Source organism: Acinonyx jubatus, chromosome B1 (assembly GCF_027475565.1).
Source record: "Acinonyx jubatus isolate Ajub_Pintada_27869175 chromosome B1, VMU_Ajub_asm_v1.0, whole genome shotgun sequence".
Taxonomy (NCBI): Eukaryota; Metazoa; Chordata; class Mammalia; order Carnivora; family Felidae; genus Acinonyx; species Acinonyx jubatus.
This window is the reverse complement of record NC_069382.1, coordinates 1424816-1444234: the sequence shown is the minus strand read 5'-3', so window position 1 is coordinate 1444234 and position 19419 is coordinate 1424816. Positions and strand designations below refer to the sequence as shown.

Genomic DNA, 19419 nt, shown 5'->3' with positions numbered 1-19419 from the left:
CCCGCGGGGCGGCTCCTGCACTGGGGTAAGGGGGGGCAGGCAGCAGCTGGGGGGGTGGCACCCAGACTCGACCCATCATTGTGTGTTTTCATCTCTTTCTTTGAAGAGAGGATGCGTCCGTCGTTATGTATTTATTGCTATTTCTAAACACATCCCCCAATAAATAACACAGGCACACAGACATCTTCCAATATTTCAATAATACAAGGGTGATAAATTATTGAAATCTGGCCCGGACGGCTGAAATATGAGATTCCTCCCCCTCCTCTGGGGAAAGCCCCGAGGAGCCGTCTCATCACATCCATGAATGACACCTGTGCCCCCGTGACCAGAGATGATGAATGTCACAGACGCCAGAATCACTCAAGTGAGCACGAATTTGTATTTTCCTTCTGAACCCATTTGGAAATGGACCATCTTTTCCTACCGGGTTGAGGAGGGACACGTCTCTGCTCCCCCACCCCCAACTCTGGGTGACCTACGCCCAGCCGTCCTCTGTCACCTGAGACACAGGTGACCCGGGAAAGATCCGTTCTCATCACAGAATAAAAATGTAGACGATTGCTTTTCGTTTAGTAGAAAGGACTTGAAGAAGAAAATGGTAACGTTTGGAAGTCCTTCCCGGGAAAAACTGACAGATTAGAATAATGGCCTTAAAACAAAAGAGTAACTGATTTTTTTCTTTTCTTTTTTTTTTTTTTTCTCTATTTCCCACCTAAGTGTTATCGGACCCGACATTCCTCAGAAATTCCGTAACACTGCGTATCGTCAGAAATCGTAAGTAAGCCCGCGGGTTACTCACTGAGAGCGGCCTGGACCTTGATGACGTCCGACTCCTGAGAGTTTTCACTTGTGCCGACGGCATTCACCGCCTTCACCCGGAACACGTACTGCTCACCGGTGGTCAGGCCGTGCACCACGAACCTGAGGGAGACACCAGTCAGGGGCACGACTACGTGGCTGAACCATTTTTCTCTCTCCCGCAGCACAAGTACAAATCGTGGGGGACACGCCAACGTTTTTTCCACGGGGGACGAGAAGGAACGTTACTCTGAGTCAAGTTGTGTGCACACGGTATACATGGGTTCGCGCTGGCCGTTTTAGCTTTCTGATGCAAACCAGCACGCGGGGTCAGGAAGGAAGGCGGCGTGACGCCTCACTACGCCAGGAGCTGGAGGGGCACAGGTCTGGGGGCACGGAAAGCAAGCCCCTCAGATCCTAAGCGCCCCTCTTCCTCCGTGTCGCCCATGTGCTCTGCGCCCCCCCCTCCCCTTTGCTTCCCCAGTTACCAGGTTCTGTCTGAATCACACGCCTATCACGAAACAGCATTCAAGTCCCCATCTAAAAGAACCCACGTGTGGAAGGCTTAGAAGCAGAAGCGTTCCGGACACGGAAGGGATCCTAGTCAGACGAGGCTCGAACACTGGCCTCCACACTCAACAGATTTGGGCCCCTAGTCACGTGCCTCCCCCTTGGTGAGGCTGCTAGCCCATCTGTGAAACGGGACATCGGCCCCCTCCTCCAGCACCCCTGGCAAGTGTCACCCGGGAAACGGCACAGGAGGATCTGGGTTGCCCCGCACAGGCCGGCGCTCTGCCGGTCCGCGTAAGCGGTCACCGCTTGCCTCACCGGGCCTGTGAACGTGCTGTGACCTTCTACAAAACTCCGGCCTGAGAATGCTATTTTCACTTCTTTGTTCTGAGATCTCTTTCTGCATTTGCCGCCCGTGAACTCTAAATAACATCTAACCAATGCTCTCAGTCACATCTCTTCTTTCGCAGCCATGGCCTTTTCCAATCTATTACTTTCTTAAGAAGACTGAAACGGGAAAGACGGCTGAGCCATCACTGACCGCCCGTCCATGGTGCAGAGCCGGACAGCTGCCTCTGTTTTCTGGAGAAGCACATCCTGGAGAGGGCCTAACAGGGTCTGACATTCTGCACCCTTGGCAGGAAAGGGGAGTGCGTCGATGCCGGAGTGAAGACGCTCCCTCCCACGGCAGGAGGGGCCCAGGTCCCCTGCACCAGAGATGGGACGTCCCCCAACTTTGTCTCAATCGGTGGTAGAGTGCAGGCTCTCACTTACGCGAACAAAGCAATTTTAAAAGTTCGAAAAATCAACACGGAAAAATAAAACGCCTCTCAGGTCGCGGTTGCGACTGTAACTTTCCCGCTGGAAGGGTAGCCTTAACTGCTCCCGTGTCGGGAGAGTCAAGGTTCTGGAGCCTCCTCTGTCATGAACACACTAATCGTTTCAGGCACGAGCCTGGGGACCCGAGCAGCCTGTCAGCTCTGGAGTCCTGTGCCCCTTACGTGGGCATAAGAAACAGACCTTTGTGTAGAGGCTCATGCGCGTGGGCGCCACGGCGTGGACCGCTCTGAGCCTGAGCGGCTCCTGTCTGGTTTTGCATCTCCTACTCTGTCCCCTCACACGACAGTTCTGGGGCCCCCGCAGGGCCACACCTGTTGTAGCCAATGGGCTTGTGATTGCACGGCTCCCAGACGTTGGACCCCGCCACGGAGCAGTCCACGTAGTAGCCGAGGAGATCGTCTTCCTGCTTGGGTCTGTCCCACCGAACGACCACTGACGTCTTCGTGTTCCGCGACGCCAGCACCCGGCCAGGGGCAGAAGGCACGGCTGTGCAGGGGAGACACGGTGACAGATGGGACACGGTATCAGAGTTTTGGAAGCTGTACCACAGACCCTTGAGCCCTTGTGTCCACAGGGAAGGACGACCTGAAATCTGCACACGGAGGGAAGTGGGGGGCAGGATGCCACCCAGGGAGCCAGAAGGTGCCGGACATTCCTCTGTCCTCCCAAGTCCTACCCGACTCACAAAGGAATTACAACCACCAAATCTCCCATACCCCCACCAGAAAAGTTGAAAATCACGTTTGGGGGCGCCTGGGGGGCTTAACCGGTTGAGTGTCCAACTCTTGGTTTCAGCTCAGGTCATGATCTCATGGTTCATGAGATTGAGCCCCACATCAGGCTCTGTGCTGACAGTGCTGAGCCTGCTTGGGATTCTCTGTCTCCCTCTCTGCCCCTCCCTGCTGGTTCTCATTCTCTCTCTCTCTCTCTCTCAATAAATAAAACTTAAATAAATAAAAAATAAATAAAAAGCATATTCTGATGACACACACACTTTGGCTAACAGGGTAGTTGACAATTTCTGGAGGGTGAAATGACTGATTTTAAGAAAACAAGACACACTTCTATCAGATTGATCAGAAACTTGATGGGATTCCAAATCTAATTGTGACTTGACCATAGATTTTTCTCACCGGTGCAATTCAGAATTTCTGTAACTCCTACTTGACATCTTCCAAGAGGGAACTTGAAGCCATACGGGCAAGGAGTTCTGGTGTGTTCAGGGTTTTTAAAAAGGTGGCCAATGCCTAAAAATATTTCTAACCCATTTATTAGTTCCATGAAAATAAGACGGAGGGGCACCTGGGCAGCTCAGTCGGTTAAGCATCTGACTCTTGACTTTGGCTCAGGTCATGATCTCATAGTTTAGGAGTTCGAGCCCCAAATCGGGCTCTGCGCTGACAGCACAGAGCCTGCTTGGGATTCTCTCTTTCCCTTTCTCTCTGCCCCTCCCCTGCTCACAAGCTCTCTTTCAGTCTCTCAAAATGAATAAGTAAACTTAAAATAAGACAGAACTTTGGAGAAATGTTGAGTACCAACCAACACAGGGCAAAGAGATCTCTGTCTCCTGTAAAATGAAATTTTAAGACAGCTTGAATTTTAACTCCCGTACAACATGAATTGTCTTTTTCAACACAACATAATGGCCTCTGATGTCAGTGACTCAGGGCCTGTCCCCAGCTGTGGTCGCTCACGGACATGACCGTACTCACCAATCATATCCTGGGCCTGAATGGGGGCGGTGATCTCCGATGGTTCGCTCAGGCCATGTTTGTTGGCTGACAAAACCCGGAACACGTATGGCTTCCCTTCAGCAAGGTCAAAGACGGCGTAGCGAGGGGACCGCACGGCCGTCTGGGCGTTGACCCGCTGCCAGCTCCCGCTCCCGACCACCGACTGTGAAGAGACATGGGATTCGCCAAAGGAAGCCAAGAACTGCCCAAACACGTGCTGACGGAACCATTCTGCTTTAGCTAGCCAAACTAATCTCTAGGGACGTCCGGGGGTAGAGCACATCCTGGGCCATCAGTAAACCTTTCCTGAATCACGCGAAAAGGGAACTCAACCAGGAAAAGTAGATAAGAAATTACCCCAAGTTGGAAATGCTCAGCAGTAAAAAGTTTTACATGAAAGCAAATAAACTTCAAGGAATTAACACATAGGTTGTAGTTTTAGTAAAGTGGAATGAACTGTAAAGAATTAAAGATAATTTAAGATATTCATAAAATTCTATCGTAACTCAACTGGTCACATTTCAATTTAAAATGTACAGTATTTTGCGACTATTATCGTAGTAACAGCAATCTACCTAACCAGCAGCAACATAAGACGCGCTATGATACATCCGTACATTGGAGAACGTAGTCACTTAGGCTACTTTATAAAAATCCTCAATCGGAGGAGAGCGACTGTTTTGCTAAATGTAACACAGGATGCCAACTGTACTGATGACATATAAAGTATACAAAAGACTATAGAGAAAAAGACTCTTAATATATGTATCACACGTTCATCATGACTATTTCAGGGGTGCCCGGGGGCTCTATCAATTAAGTGTCCAACTTCGGCTCAGGTCATGATCTCGTGGTCTATGAGTTCGAGCCCTGCATCAGGCTCTGTGCTGACGGCTCAGGGCCTGGAGCCTGCATCAGATTCTGTGTCGCCCTCTCTGCCCTCCCCCACTCACTCTCTCCCTCCTTCTCTCCCTCCCTTTCCCTCTCTCTCCCTCCCTCTCTCTCTCTCTCTCTCTCTCTCTTTTTCTCAAAAATAAATAATTTTTAAAGCATAATGACTATTTCAAATGATGGAGTTATCAGTGATTTTCATTTTATTCTATATAATGTCTCTGTATTTCCCAAACTTCCCATACTGCAGGTTTCGTTTTTATCATTTCATTTTCTCATCACTGATAATTATTTTTGTAAACTTCAGTTACAAGTTTCACTTAATTGTTTCCTATAGAGAAAGATCCCCCTTCCTGAAGGGATCCTGAGGCAGCAAAAGCACGTGCACGGTGACCCTTGGAAAGGCTCCCAAGAACAGTGAAAGCGTTTCAAATGACCCCGGGCTTCTAGAAATCAGAGTCACATTGAAAGCTGTCTCTCATTTCAGCAGGAGCGAAGTCACCGTCTAGGGGCTGGTGCAGGCACCCGGAGTCGGAGTCCCCCACGCGCCCCCGTCTGACACTCAGCTGGGGCCGAGCAGAGAGGAGGAGCCTCGCGTTGGAGGAATGACGACAGGGAGGAGGGAGGAAATACAAGGGGCTTACTGCCAAGCTTCTAGAAGCCCAAGAAAGGCTCGGGAGCCAGAGCTAAGTCAGGAGCTGCTCACCCTTCAGTGGAGGCTGGAAGGACATGTGTAGGTCCCCGTGCCCGGAGCAGGGCCCCCAGGGCATGCGTCTGGAGCACAAGAGCACTCGGGGCACCGCCAGCTTCACCTCAGGCAGACTAGCCACTGAAGCGGCCACTAGCCGCTGAACCACGGGCGTCAACACGGAGGGAATGGGCTGGGAACCACGGGCGTCAACACGGCGGGAACGGCCCGGGAGCCGTCCAGGAGCTACCCAGCAGAGGCGCAATCGCGCTGAAACTCCGCTCCGGGTGATGCGGCAGGCCACCCGCTCGGCGTCCGTCTGGGTGCCGGGCTGCCGCCCCCCACTCTTGGTGTCAGCATAAAGTGGGAAAGAGGAATCCGTATTCCTGCGCTTCCTTCCGGGCCTTGACAGGAATGAAGTCACCACAAGACCACCTCAGACGGGCTGGGGGTGGACCGCCCGCCAGGAGCCCACACTCAGTGTGGCCCAGCTCCGGCCCCTCCCGGGGGGCCTCACGCTGCTCCCCGGGCCCCCGGCGCACGCCACCGGGCCCTGAACACTTCCCCCTGCAGCACTGCAGGGTCAGCCGCCAAGTAAGGCAGCCCCGCAGACCAGCGGTGAGGGCCACGGGGTCCGTCCACGCCCTGGAGGCTGAAATAGCGCTCACTTCTTTCCCGTGTCTGCTTCCTCTAGTTGTACCACGCGCCGTTCCTGTGCCGCACGCACCTGTTACTTGCTCTGTCCCGTGTGTGTGCCATAAACGGCACGCTCCACACCACACTGTGGCGTAAGTGGAGGGTCACAAAACCAGCCACGGGATCTGGACCACAGCGATTTTTCTCAATATGGCCCACAGCCCACTAGCAGGTCACTGAGCCCGTGAAGGGGTCAAAAGCTGTGTCCAGTGCTACGGGACAGACCAAAGTTGGAGCGCATCATAGCATGCGGTAAGGATGTCGCGGTTTGGGAGTTGTTGGTTAGACGTGTGTACATGTGTGTGCGACTGTGTGTGCATGTGTGCAAGTGCATGCATGTGTGCATGTGTGTGACTGTGTGTGCATGTGTATGCATGTGTGCACGTGTGTGTGCGTGTATGAGTGTGCGCATGTGCCCGTGTGTGCGCATGTGTGCCTGAGTGTGTGCATGTGTGTGCCTATGTGTGCTTGTGTACATGTATGAGTGTGTACGTGTGTGTGCATGTGTGTGCGTGTGTGTGCAAATGTGTGTGTGCTTGTGCACATGTATGAGTGTGTGCGCGTGTGCCTATGCATATGGGTGTATGCATGTGTGTCCACATTTATGAGTGTGTGCGTGTTTGTATGAGTGTGTGCATGTGTATGCATATGTGTGTGCGTGTATGACTGTGTGCATGTGCCCATGTGTGTGCGTGTATGAGTGTGTGCGCATGTGTGTCTGAGTGCATGTGTGTGCCTATGTGTACTTGTGCACATGTATGAGTGTGTACGTGTATGCGTGTGTATGCATGTATGTGTGTTCGTGTGTGTGCAAATGTGTGCATGTGTGCTTGTGCACATGTAGGAGTGTGTGTGCATATGCGTATGGGTGTATGCGTGTGTGCATGTGTGTGCACATTTATGAGTGTGTGCATACGTGTATGAGTGTGTGCTCACGTGTGTGCGTGTTTGTATGAGTGTGTGCGCACATGTGTGCTATGTGCGTGAGTGTGTATGGGTGTGTGCATGTGCATATGTGTGTGCATTTATGAGTGTGTGCGTGCGTGTGCAGGGCTGCAATACACAGCTACTTCTCTCTGCGTCCAGACCTAGAGCCCTCCAGCCAAGAACCGGCTCTCCCGGCCAGCTGCAGTGTGAATCCCTGTACAAGACCGCCACCAAGTGGCCACGCGACCTCTGAACAAATGCAGAGCAGCAGCAAACGACCCTCCTGCCCACGTCTCACTCGAGAACCCGTTCTCGAGTGAGACGTGGGAGCTAGACTGCCTCGGCAGGAAGAAAACATACAGATCCCCCGTTTCGGTGCCTTCGTGGGGGTGGGGCCGCTCACTCACAGGAAGGCAGCAAACCCAGACCCAGGATGCAGTCCCCTGATTCCCACTTGCACGGCCGGGCTGGCCACATACTCACAGCACAGCCGGCGCCCTGGCGCCCTCAGAGCGCAACCCATTGAACAGCACAATGTGAGGGTTTACAACACACGGTACCTTCTCGATGAAATACATCAGCGGCTCCTTGCCGCGGGGAGTAGGCGGGTCCCAGCTGAGGACCACATACGTCCTGCTGATCTCTGAGGCGTGCACGTTGGTGGGCGGCCCTGGGATCTGCACGTCGCCTGTGGGAGTGATGAACTCAGTTAGTGCTGGGTGTGCCCCATGTCCCCCCGTTCGCCGAAGCCCATCGTGGGAGCGCGGTCCCCGGGGTACATTCCCAGGCACCAAAGATCTGCCCTATCAGTGACGTCCTCTGCTTCGCGTCTATTTGGGGACGGTAAGCAAACTATTTTTCCCAGCCAAGTCTAATGCACTGCTTAAGATCACCTAATTAGTTTTGTTTCTAACATAAGCCAGCTCATTAAAAAAAAAAAAAGAATCTAATCCAAAAATCTTCCAGAGTTCCGCTGGAAGGAGAGGCGGGAAGATCCACCCGGAAGAAATAGAGTGCTTAACCAGAGTGGAGCTTTAGAGGTGCCGGGAACCCATGCAGAGGAGGTGCTCGCGCTCTGTGTTCCGCGATACGGAAGCCTTCTGGAAGGGGATTACCCTCGCTCTGCTGGTCCTCTGGGTTATTTTCCTCGTACTGCTCGCCCTCACAACCCTGGATCTGTACACCGACCTTCTATAGCCCGTCGCTCTTCCCTCCCTAGGGGGGCCCGGGCCACGTTCACAAGCACTGGAACCTATACCCACAGGTTTAAAATCCTGGAGTGATATCAATAAGCCTCTTGCAGATAACTAGTTTGGAACATTTGTGATCGGAGGGGTCTGCTGTGCCTGGCTTGTGACACACCCCTTGCTTTAACACACGTGAAGGTGTCGGGGGCGTTATATCTGGAAAGAGCTTTTCATAAGATGTGGAGGTTTTCCAGACCCACAATCTCTGGAGCTGTGATACAAAATATTATGAGCTTCCGATTAGATTAGCACATGATTAAACCGGTTTGAACGTCCCCAGGACACGTCTGAGCCCTTCTCCATATCCCATTGCGCCCTGGGGACTGTGCAGCCGGCAAGGAACTGAACCACTGCATGGAGACGGGACAAACAAGACTGGGTCTGGTTTCCCAGGAGTCCTGTTACACATTTTACAGGCCACTCGGCACAGAAGGGTGTCGTGGCCTGATCTAGGAGCTTCCTGGCAAGGGGCTTGGATTCAAACAAGGACTCAGGGAGTCTCTCCAGGAAAGTGCCCAGTAAGGCCGGTGGAGCGGGGCCTCCGGACACCTGATGGGACCCACACGCTGCGTCCCCTCCTGAAGAGATCCGGACACAGCCCTGACGGGAGAAGATACAGGAACCTCGCCCTCGGGTGACGCGTGCCGAGCCCCCAGGGCTGCAGCCTGGTTTATGCTTTATGTCCAAAGTGCCGCAGGACGTGGGAGGCAAGCCCAGGGAACAGAGGGCGGCAAGGCAGGTGGTGAAGGCAGTAAGGACGTGTGAGTGCCCGCTCACAGAGCTGCCGTCCACATGCTTTCAGGTCTGAGCATGCCACTGTTCTCAGACCCCGCACAGAGCTGCCAGGCCCAGAGAAAATGGAGCAGGAAGCATCTCGTCCGATGCTGGGGGAGAAGGAAGAGTCCCCGTTCGTGTCAGCAGGGGACCCCTGGCGGGGGCGAGATGCTTGGGTCCCAGAGCCTTTCGGCGTCAGGCCGACCCGCAGCGGCGGGAGCCTTGGGGATGTGCTGATGGCGTCAGCCACGGACAGCAGAGGGGGGTCAGGGAGGGGGACAAGGAGAGGCCACGGGCAGAACCCACCTCTGTTACCCACACTCCCAACAGCCGAGAGAAGGGCGCAGAGAGAAGCAAATGAAAGCAAACAGAGAGGACAGGAAACTCCAAGTACGTTACCAGGTTACCCTGGGTGTCCCTGCGCCCAGGGCTGCGCATCTCTGGAGCCCACGGCACCCCCGCGTGACTGTAGATGAGCAAGCTGGGACACTCTCCCAGGACCCGGCTCAAGGCGGTGGGACGGGGGGCCCAGGCCCTGGTCTCCCGATCGCAAATCCTGCACTTGGTTCTCTCCACCCTGGGAGACTGCAACCCTCACAGGCTGCCCAGACGTCCCCTCCAAGTCAGTGAAACCCGAGCTTCATCCCCGGGATGACAGAGCCCGAGAGACCGCGCACGTCTTCAGAGCACACGGTGCCTTCGCCCCGGACGCCGGGTGTGCAGTTAGCGGAAGGCAACCATCTGCCTGGGCGGGCTGCGAGGCCTGTCAGCCCTTCCCAGAACAGACTGTGCACCTTGCGAGCAAACAAGTCAGGAAAGGCTGGGAAAGCTGGGCGACATTCAGAGAGGGGCACTGACCGTAATTAACACGTTTGCAAGGGAGGTGCCGGGGTGCCTTCGCTGACCCGCCTGCCCCTGACCTCGGACAATGTGCGGCCGCACCCCGGAGAGCTGGCGCCCACTGGCTGGACTCTGGGAGTACCGTGGCCCGTCTGAGCGTCTCAGCCCCTGGCCCGCGTGGCCAGACACAAACAGAGCCTCAGGAACACCGGCCACAGTGTGGATATAACACAGCCACGTTCGAGGGCGCGTCACACAAAATGAAGGCACCTGCCTTCTTATAAGAAAGGAAGCATGAGAAGCATGAAAAGTGGGGTCTGTGACGTCACTCCAGTTGGAAATAAGATGCATGGTGTCTGTAACTCCCATTTTAGCAGCCGGAAAACGAAGTCTCTTACGTTGTGTTATTTCTTTGGCACTTAATAGCTGGCCGTTTACACCCAACACGTCCGTATCTATGTGTAAAAAGGCAGATGTTCTCTGCAGACGGGCACGGGTCCTGCCACGGGAAGGTTTATTATATTATTTCCTACTCCCATTGCTTTGCACGGTGACCTTCACGTAATGCAAATTTCACCACTGACAGGCGTGGGGAGCAGCCAACGCCTCCTCGTTTGGGGTAATTTTATGTGAATTCCTACACACCCACTCAGGATGGCTCAGATGGTTCTCTCCTCACTGGCCTCATCACCCACCAGATGCGAACAAAAGAACTTCCTTTTCCTCGCTCCTGTCAAAAGCGCCTACGTTACCCAGGCTGGGGTGCTGCAGGAACCCCTCCTCCACTCTTAACAGGACCAGATTTTACTTGTTCAAAGAGCGATGTTTCCATTGGGTATTTATGAAGCCACAGTTAAATTGTTTTTCTTTTGTCACTGCTTTCCTGGGCATCTCCCCCCATCTCTAAGAATGTCTGGAAGTGGAGGTCTCATCTGAGCCTTCAGATGTTCCCGTGGGGCTCAGCCACGACTCTTAAAGGGCGTCCCTCTGGATGCTGGGTGTTGAGATACTAGAGAAAAACCATTTTAGGTGCAGAAGACTGCAAGCCTGGAGACCATCTGGGGGCAAATATGGAAATCAACAAAGGAGCCCTCAGTCTGCGGCTCCCTGAGGACAGAGCGCTTGGGCCACAGCGATTTCAAAGGAGAGCTCGCTCCAAAGTACGTGTCCTGAGGCTCCAAACTCAACTTGCTTCGTTTTTAAGTTTTTCATTGTTCTCTATGAACTGTCCTTGTAAGTCCACGTAAGATCTTTGGCTTTGTGATTCATAACGCCAGGTTCCCCTCCTTAATAAATTCATCCTCCTCCCTGTCTCTGAGAGAACTATCTAGGAGAAGTGTTCATAAAATCCAGTATAAATGAGAGAAATGCAAACTTTCGGACCAGGGATACCGACCGCGAGAACTCACTCCATTTCGGTTAAAATGCTGGAAATACAATCTTGGCTTAAAGGGAAAAACTAAAATAGTCCTCCACTAACGGAGTCTGAGAGAAGGGGCCCCAGCCTCAGCCGGTGATCAAGGCTCAGACTCAGTTTGATCTTCTCTGCACGCCCCCAGGAGAACGCCGTAGTGAACCCTACACGGAAGCAATGAGGCCCCGTGAGGACCCCTGGATTCTAATCCTCTCCTCGCTCTGCCCTGCTTGTGCTTCCTGACTTCTACGGGCCGTAAGCACGCAGGCCTGACCCGCGGGTTTTACGTTTACACGTAAAGCCTGTGCTGACCAGCTGATCACACTCATCTCCACCTGCCACCCTGCATCCCCAGCTGAGCCAAAGCGGTGAGAGGCCACTTACCCTCAAGGTCGTCCTGATACATTACGACTTCTTTATCCCCCTCCAAATGGACCGCTGCAGAGAGAGAGGTTGGTGCTCAATTTCGCATCCAATGGTTTCCTGAAGAAAGCCCAGCTTCCCTAACCGAGCGTGCGATCCAAATCACCTCCGCATTATGATTACAGCATACTCCCGACTCTACAGGAATCAGCGTAGGTATTCCAAACAGGCTTAAGAGTCAGTGCTTCCCAGATCTTTGTATCGGATCAGAAAGACCGGGGGGGGGGGGGGTGGTAAGGAACACGTACGGGCTCACTTAAAACCACGACTGAGGGGCCCACCGTCCCATCCCTTTCGGGAATCTGGGTCGTGGGAAATTAAACTTGGTAAACAGAGCGGCCTGATCTCAAAGCCTTCTGAGTCTTAGCGTGTGTTGAGATTGCATCACCAACGGACTAAGAAAAGGCTAATTCTGAACCCAGCGATCTGGATTCCAGTGGAGGGGCATGAGGACGGCAGTGTGCGTTCGTGGTGAAGCACACGCGGCCCCGGTGGACACACGGGCACCACGAAATATCACCGCCCCACGCTCGGCCCCGGGAGACGTTGTTAAGGCTCACATACAGCTGAGCACAGAAGACAACGTCCCAAGTTTCCAAGACACGACTGGAGCTTGAAGTCTGCATGGCCTACCTTGTAACCTCCTGAGGTCTACGGGGTCAAGGGCAGCCACGGCCTCGGAGACTCTGGAAGGCCTGCTGATGCCCGCGCTGTTGACTGCCCTCACGCGGAATATGTAAGACCTCCCTTCCAAAAGGCCTGTCACGGGGTATTTGCAGATTTTCACAGGTGCGTCATTGCACTGAACCCAATTGTCTGTCCCCACTTCACATCTGTGAATTACAAAAAGAGTAGAGAATAACAAATACATCAGCCTAGTAAATTCACTCAGGTCTATACATCTATTCTACACACATGTGATGTATCTAGGACAACTGTAACAGGAAAATACCTTGCGTTGGTAGAAACCGATGCTGGTGAAGTACTGATTTATGTCAAAAGTAGTACAAATAAACCATAAAAGACAAAGTTACTTAGGAAATGTGAAATAGATATATTTATATATTTAAAAGCTTGATGACTTATAGCTTGAAAATCAATTCCTGCCTTCAACGACATTGAGGCAAAATGACCTCCAAAGATCACTCGAGGCGTATCCTTGATAGTCCTTTTTCCGACACACGTGGCGAAATCACAGGGCGCCCTAAGCTCCCCAACATGCCCAATGCCAGGGTGCAGGGGAGTGCCCCGCTGCCCGTCCCCCACATGCCTCCCACCCTACTGAGCCCCAGGAGTGAAGGGTCTCTAGCCCGATGGCTCGTCTCTCCCGATGTCAGAAATACGTGTCTTTCGAGCACGTCTCGTGTGGAATTTGGAAGTCTTTTGAAAACAGTTAAGTGCTGACTGGACACCTGGAAATGCAGAAGAGATCGGCCTCCATTTTTCACAGGCTGAGAAATTTCAGCCCCAAAACGTCATGTCAAATTCCCAGGAGAACACAGCAAGTTCAGAGAAATCATTTTTGGAGCCATTCGGAGCCAGGTTGTATATTCGCTTTAAAGAATCAACTCTCTTTCTAACGCTTCGGAATTTTTAATGGAAGTTCTGCGACCCACACGTGCTAACCTGTTACAGGCAGAACGTGACACGGTCATAGCTGAGCGTCTGGCAGGGAACAACTTGGCTTAAATCAACGCCTGGCTGTTGCAGGACGGGAGGGCGCGTAGGGTAAGAGCTGCCTCCCCCGACCTGAAGTCCTGTTGTGTTTATCTTTGTCAATGAAGAAGAGAGGGGGCAGGTCATTAACTGCGAAGGGCCATGAAATTGTTTTCGCCAAACGGCTGAAAAAATTCTCAAATGTCACAGGAAGACAGAAAATAGCTTTGTTTTAGTTTTTTGTTTTTTAATTCAAGGTAAACCCCGACGGATGCCCTCTGCAAAAGCTGACCTTAGCACTTCCAAATATCACCCCGATGGTGAATATTTTACCTAAACAAGCAGCTTTGTTGGTGTGGAAAAGGGAACTTAACAAACGTACTGACAAAAAAAAAAAAAAATTTGATTTTTCTGAAACAAACGTCTTATTTTACTGTGTTTTATACATACGGCACCTTAAATCCCTCCCCAGATGCATCATCTTCTGATAGATCCATAGCTTAGACCTTTTATCTTACTTCCAAATTCATTTTCTTTGACTACAGTTTTTCTCAGTGATTGGTGTGTGTAATTGAGGCATAAACTGCATGCGCAACAAATTCACCGACTCTGCTTGGTTTCCTTCCCAGGCCCTGAGCGCCACACCAAGTAAAGGAACATGAAAGAATTAAGACTCTGATGCGTTTTGTGATGATCCACATTTAAGTTATTAACTCAAAGGTGAAGTCCGATCTTCTGTACTTGAAATGTCAATATATATTTTTTTTAACTCGGAAACAAGAAGAAAACCTAATTTAATGGAGAGGAAGACTGGAATTTGGGTACAAATGGGCGGGCGCTCTTCCCAGCTATGCTTCACGCGGCCTGTCTTCTGCTCCGGAAGGAGGCGCAGGACTGAAGTTCTCCCTAGAACCCACAACCAGGGTTCCGCATGCCGGGAGAAGCTGGAGGGCATTCGGTACTGGGTGTCGGACAGGCAGGCAGAGCTCCAAGCACCACATGCAGGAGTCTACCCGCCCTCGCCCCGCCATTTGGTGATATCTTCCAACTATCCGGTCAGGAGCCTTAAATAACCATACAGTGACGTACCTGATCAAGAACGCTGTCATGAACTTGAGTTTAGAAGTATATCCAAAGACACCGTCCATGCCAACAATAATTTCAGGAACGTTCCCATCCCCGGAAGAAGACAATGGGCACTCACCGATCAATGAAATAGCCAATGACAGGGCTCTCCATGGTCGTGTTGGGCGGCTTCCAAGTCACGATGACATAATCGCGGTTTGCGTCATAGCACTGCAAGTCCATAGGCGCACCAGGAGCCCCGGTCACCAGTGGGTCTGCGTCTGCACCGGGGGGCGGGGGAGGGGAGGCATGAGGCTTGGGACACTGTCAAGCCTGTTCATGGTTCCTTCAAACTCAGACTTGTATCTACTCGACTCGATCTGACCCCTGCTTCGTCCTCACATCTAAATGACCTGACTTCTTTTTGACTATGATGGATTGGTGACAAGAAATATAAGCCTAGTTAGGAGGTTTTAAAGTCAACATGTTCTGCCCTCTATAAGATACTCAAGTCTATGATTTTTTTGTAATTGATTCCAAAATGGAAGGTCACCTTCTCTTGATAGTGGATTATCCCATAAGGTCATGTCAAAAACTAACCAATGAAATGATAATAGTGTGGCCTTTTTAACACCTGAGAAATATTACCTTAGACGCTTTTATCTTTCAAAATCCTTCGGAGATTGAGGATTTAAACCTTTCTTTTTCTGCAAGCTGTGAGCAAATGTTTAGGTCCACACGACACTCACTCTTTCATGGGCCACTCGTGACCACGGTGCACATTAAGTTTGATTTTCAGGTTTTAATTACAGGAGCACTAGGCCAGCAGAGCTATTCAGAAAGTGGATACACCAAACATTGAATTTCCTTATCTACAATCTATATTTATTCTGTAACCATGACTGCCACACTCTCCTGTTCGAGGCATATTAAAAGCTAAGCATTTCGTGACATTGAGCCAAATATTTTCTCTCCCATTCAAAATCCTCAGAAAGTAATCAGAACAGTAAAACTCCCCCCTACGTGCATTATTTTCCTTCTGCTGGTGGTGCTGAATAAGCAAGGCAATTTCAGCTATGCTGTATTTATTGCATTTTTATGGGGCGAGACATCTTGCCAGAAGGCGTGCAGGAGAACGGGAGGGACACTTTAATGCCAACCTAATAAAAATGGTAAAACTTCACAGAAGGGCCTAAAACCCCGGCCCTGCAGGTTCATGCCATCTTGTGGGAGTGGGGAGGGAGAGGGTATTTGTTTTACATTTATTCCTTTTTTTTTTAACTTATAATACTCCCTGATGACACGGCCCTTTCTTGCGTTCTGACAGCTCCAGTGGAAAACAGAGTATGCTGATGGGACCATCCCAGGCACATATAACCAGAGCTGGCGGGAGGCACAGAGGTGCCCGGAACACCGAGTGCAGGTCAGGCTGGGCAGCCCGTCCGAACGGAGGGGCTCAGGACAGCAGCACCGGGCAACTAGAGCGGAAGTGTTCTGGGATCTTCGGCGGGGCTCAGCTGGGCCCTGCGGAGGAGGGCCTCCAAGCTGGAGGCCACAGGGGTCTGGGAGTAGATACAGGGAAAAGGGCTCTGCCAGGTGAAGAGAAAAGCCCGGGGGCTGTTGAGTGTCCAAGGGAAGGCTCCAGCTGAGGGTCCAGGCACCTGACCCCCTGCCCCTCCAGCCTGGAGAAGTCCCCCAGGCCTCTGAGCCTCCACATTTGCATTTGGGAAACCGAGAGTAACAGCCCTTGCTTACAAAATGGGCCTAAGAATTGTAGGGTATATACACATACGTGTGGATGTGTGTGTGTGGACATGCACATGCGCACCTGTGTGCACACATACACAGCCACATACATACACTGTATACGTATGATATACATAATTTTATCCATTTCATGTGTCCATGTGTACGTTTTGTACAGGATAGATATACGATGTGTACGCACATGACACGTCCACATATAAACGTGCACATACACATACACACACCTCCGTGCCCACGTGTGATAGGGATTCATAGATCATGTACAGAACGTGTGACCCCGTGGCTGGTATGCCATGACTTTGTCCTCAATTCCATGAACTGGGAGTCAGGAAGCCCCCGGCGGGACCACGTCAGGAAGAAAGGGGACAGCGCACAGACTGCTGGATGTCAAGCTCTTTGCAGGTGCCAATGCCACGCGGGCGTCCTACCCACACACTCGCTGGAGGCAGTGGGGACAACAGCAGCCCTCCCCTCCCGGCCTGTCCTCGTGAGTGCGCCCAGAGGCAATGAGGGGCGCCCCCCTGGAGCCCCCTACTCCGGGGCCCCCTCAGCTCTACAACGCTCTCGAGAATTAGTAACGCAGGCGTGTTCATGCTGGAAAGCCGTCTCATAGATTCTATCAATTTATCAACGGAGAGACAAAAATGGAGACTCTGATCTGTTCCCAAGTGTAGTCAGGGACTCGTTGTCAGGACAGGAGCTGACACGCAGGACAGGGAACGCTCGCGTCACGTCAGGAGGCTCCAAGGAGCAGAGTGAGTGACCCCACACACGCACCTGCTCCGGCCTAGCCCCTGTGAGGTCCCAGCCTCCCGCGCTCACGCCCTGACTGTGCCCCCCTCGCCCCTGGAGGCTCCACGTACCGCAGACAAACAGGAAGGCGCTGTGCTCGCTGATGCCCCCTCTGGACACAATCCTCAAGGTGTACAGACCCTCGTCGTCCTTGTTCAGGTGGCTGAACGACAGGGAGGCCTGGCCTTCGCCGAAGAACATCTTGGTCCACTTGGACTCCTTCACTAGCACATCTGAAAGAGCGTGCAACACGGGATCGCCTCAGAAACCGTCAAGGAGATCGGACGATGAAAGTGGACAACGTGTCCTGGCCGGGCGGCGGGACACAGAGGAAGGGAGCCTCAGCCTCACAACGACCCGAGGGCGTGTGACACGCCAGGAGCACACACGGCGGCCCGTCGGGAGGACGGGGGCATCCTCAGGACAGGACCGAGGCCCGCACTCGGGGTGCGCAGACACCTGGCGCGTCTCCGCGGGGACGGCGGGTCGACCTGGGCTCAGAGCTTCCGGCCGTGTGACTGCTGTCTGCCTGCCCCGCCCCACCCGCACCTAACCACGTGGTCTAACCACGGCCACGGCCACGGCTTCCTCGCAGGTAACACTCTCCTGGGTGGAAAGCTAGCCTGGGAAAGACCCCGCCCATGCGCCTCAGCAAAGAAAGTACAAGCACCGACAAACCATCCATCAGAGGCCGTGAAATCAAAAAGGCGGCTGCGGAAAAAGAACAGATGAAACCACAAGCGGCGAAGAACACCCACTCTGGAAATCAAGGAAACACCGAACGAGCGATCCTCGTCCGCCTCCTAATTTGGCTACATCCACACTTGGGAAGGGCAGAGAGACCCCGCCACCCGCCTCCCAGGGGAGAGCAGCCACATGGGGTGAGTCTTAGGACAGGCACACCATTTGGGGCACAAGCACAAGTTCCAAGAACGTGTCCCAGAGGGTGACAATTTCATTCAAGAACTGTCCCCGGGCACCTGGCGGGCTCAGTCAGTTAAGCATCTGACTCTTGACTGGCTCAGGGCACGATCTCATGGTTTGTGGGTTCAAGCCCCACATCGGGCTCTGTGCTGGCAACACAGAGCCTGCTTGGGAGTCTCTCTCTCCTCTCTCTGCCCCTCCCCTGCTTGCTCCCTCCCTCCCTCTCTCTAAAAATAAATAAGTAAGCTCTAAAAAAAAACCAGAATTGTTCCTAATGGGAAAAATAAAGACCAACTCAAGCCCTGAGACCGAGGACAAATACGGACCATCCTACAATGGGATACGGTACCCCAGAGCCAATGACGTCAAACAACTACTGTCACGGAGACACGGTGTGGCCTTTTGTGAAATGAAGAAAAGGAGAGTTGTAAGTGAATGTATCTTCCCTGTTTCAACACGTATGTACACGTACAAGATATATTCTACAGCCAAGTGGTAAGAGTAATTTTGGGGATGGGGCACCCGGGTGGCTCAGTGGGTTGGGCGTCTGACTTCGGCTCAGGTCATGACCTCATGGTTCGTGAGTTCAAGCCCCGCGTCGGGCTCTGTGCTGACAGCTCAGAGCCTGGAGCCTGCTTCCGATTCTGTGTCTCCCTCTCTCTGCCCCTCCCCTGCTTCTGTGCGCTCTCTCTCTCTCCCTCTCTCAAAAATAAACATTAAAAAGAAAAAAATTTCTAAAAAAGAGTAATTTTAGTGTGAGAAAAATTACAATTTAGGGGTTTTTTTTTGCAAAAAACAGACACGACATTTGTATCAGAAAAAAGTTACTTGTGTATTTTCCATTTTAAAAACAGGCTTGTCTCAGGCTTGACTGGCAGGCTCAGGAGTGCATTGCCCGATAAAGTACCCTGCTGCACACAGTAGGACTTCCCATTCCTGGAGCCCAAGAGGCGAAGCCCCACTCAGCAGCACTCTGTCCCGACAGCGTGGAGCCTGCTGGGATTCTCTCTCTCTCTCTCTCTCTCTCTCCCCTACTCTCTGCCCCCTCCCCTTCACACTCTTTCTCAAATAAAAATTAAAAATATTTTTAAAAATTTTAAGTATCATAAAAATAGAAAGTTTAAAATATTTTATCACTTTTTCTCTCTTATCCAGAGGAACTAGCACAGTACCTGATACACAGTAAGTACAATATAAATATAAATATAAAAATATAATGTGATATAATACAAAATACAACGTTAAAATGTAACACTCCAGAAAGGAGTGAGTGACATAGGATGATCAAGTCATTGGAGTGGAGGGGGAAAGCTCCCCAGTCCGCAAGCCAGTGGGGGGGGGCGGGCCTTGCGGGTGCCCGGGTCTTGGACCTCCAGCCTCCAGAAGTGTGGGAGGTCCGTCCACTGTGTAAGCCGCCCGGCCGTGGTATTT

At 52.2% G+C, this 19419-nt stretch overlaps 1 protein-coding gene across 2 annotated transcripts in view; it reads right to left on the bottom strand.

Moving 5' to 3' along the window:
- Window positions 1–19419, bottom strand: part of MYOM2 (myomesin 2) — a 73800-nt gene that overhangs the window by 30666 nt on the left and 23715 nt on the right. For both annotated transcript variants that reach the window (XM_015065685.3, XM_053216222.1), the window contains exons 10-17: window positions 17136–17297; window positions 14645–14786; window positions 12418–12617; window positions 11746–11799; window positions 7647–7774; window positions 3864–4047; window positions 2463–2637; window positions 803–924 (exon numbers count right to left, since the gene is read on the bottom strand). In XM_015065685.3, coding sequence (XP_014921171.3) covers window positions 803–924; window positions 2463–2637; window positions 3864–4047; window positions 7647–7774; window positions 11746–11799; window positions 12418–12617; window positions 14645–14786; window positions 17136–17297 — 1167 coding nt within the window. The remainder of the gene's footprint in view (window positions 1–802; window positions 925–2462; window positions 2638–3863; window positions 4048–7646; window positions 7775–11745; window positions 11800–12417; window positions 12618–14644; window positions 14787–17135; window positions 17298–19419) is intronic.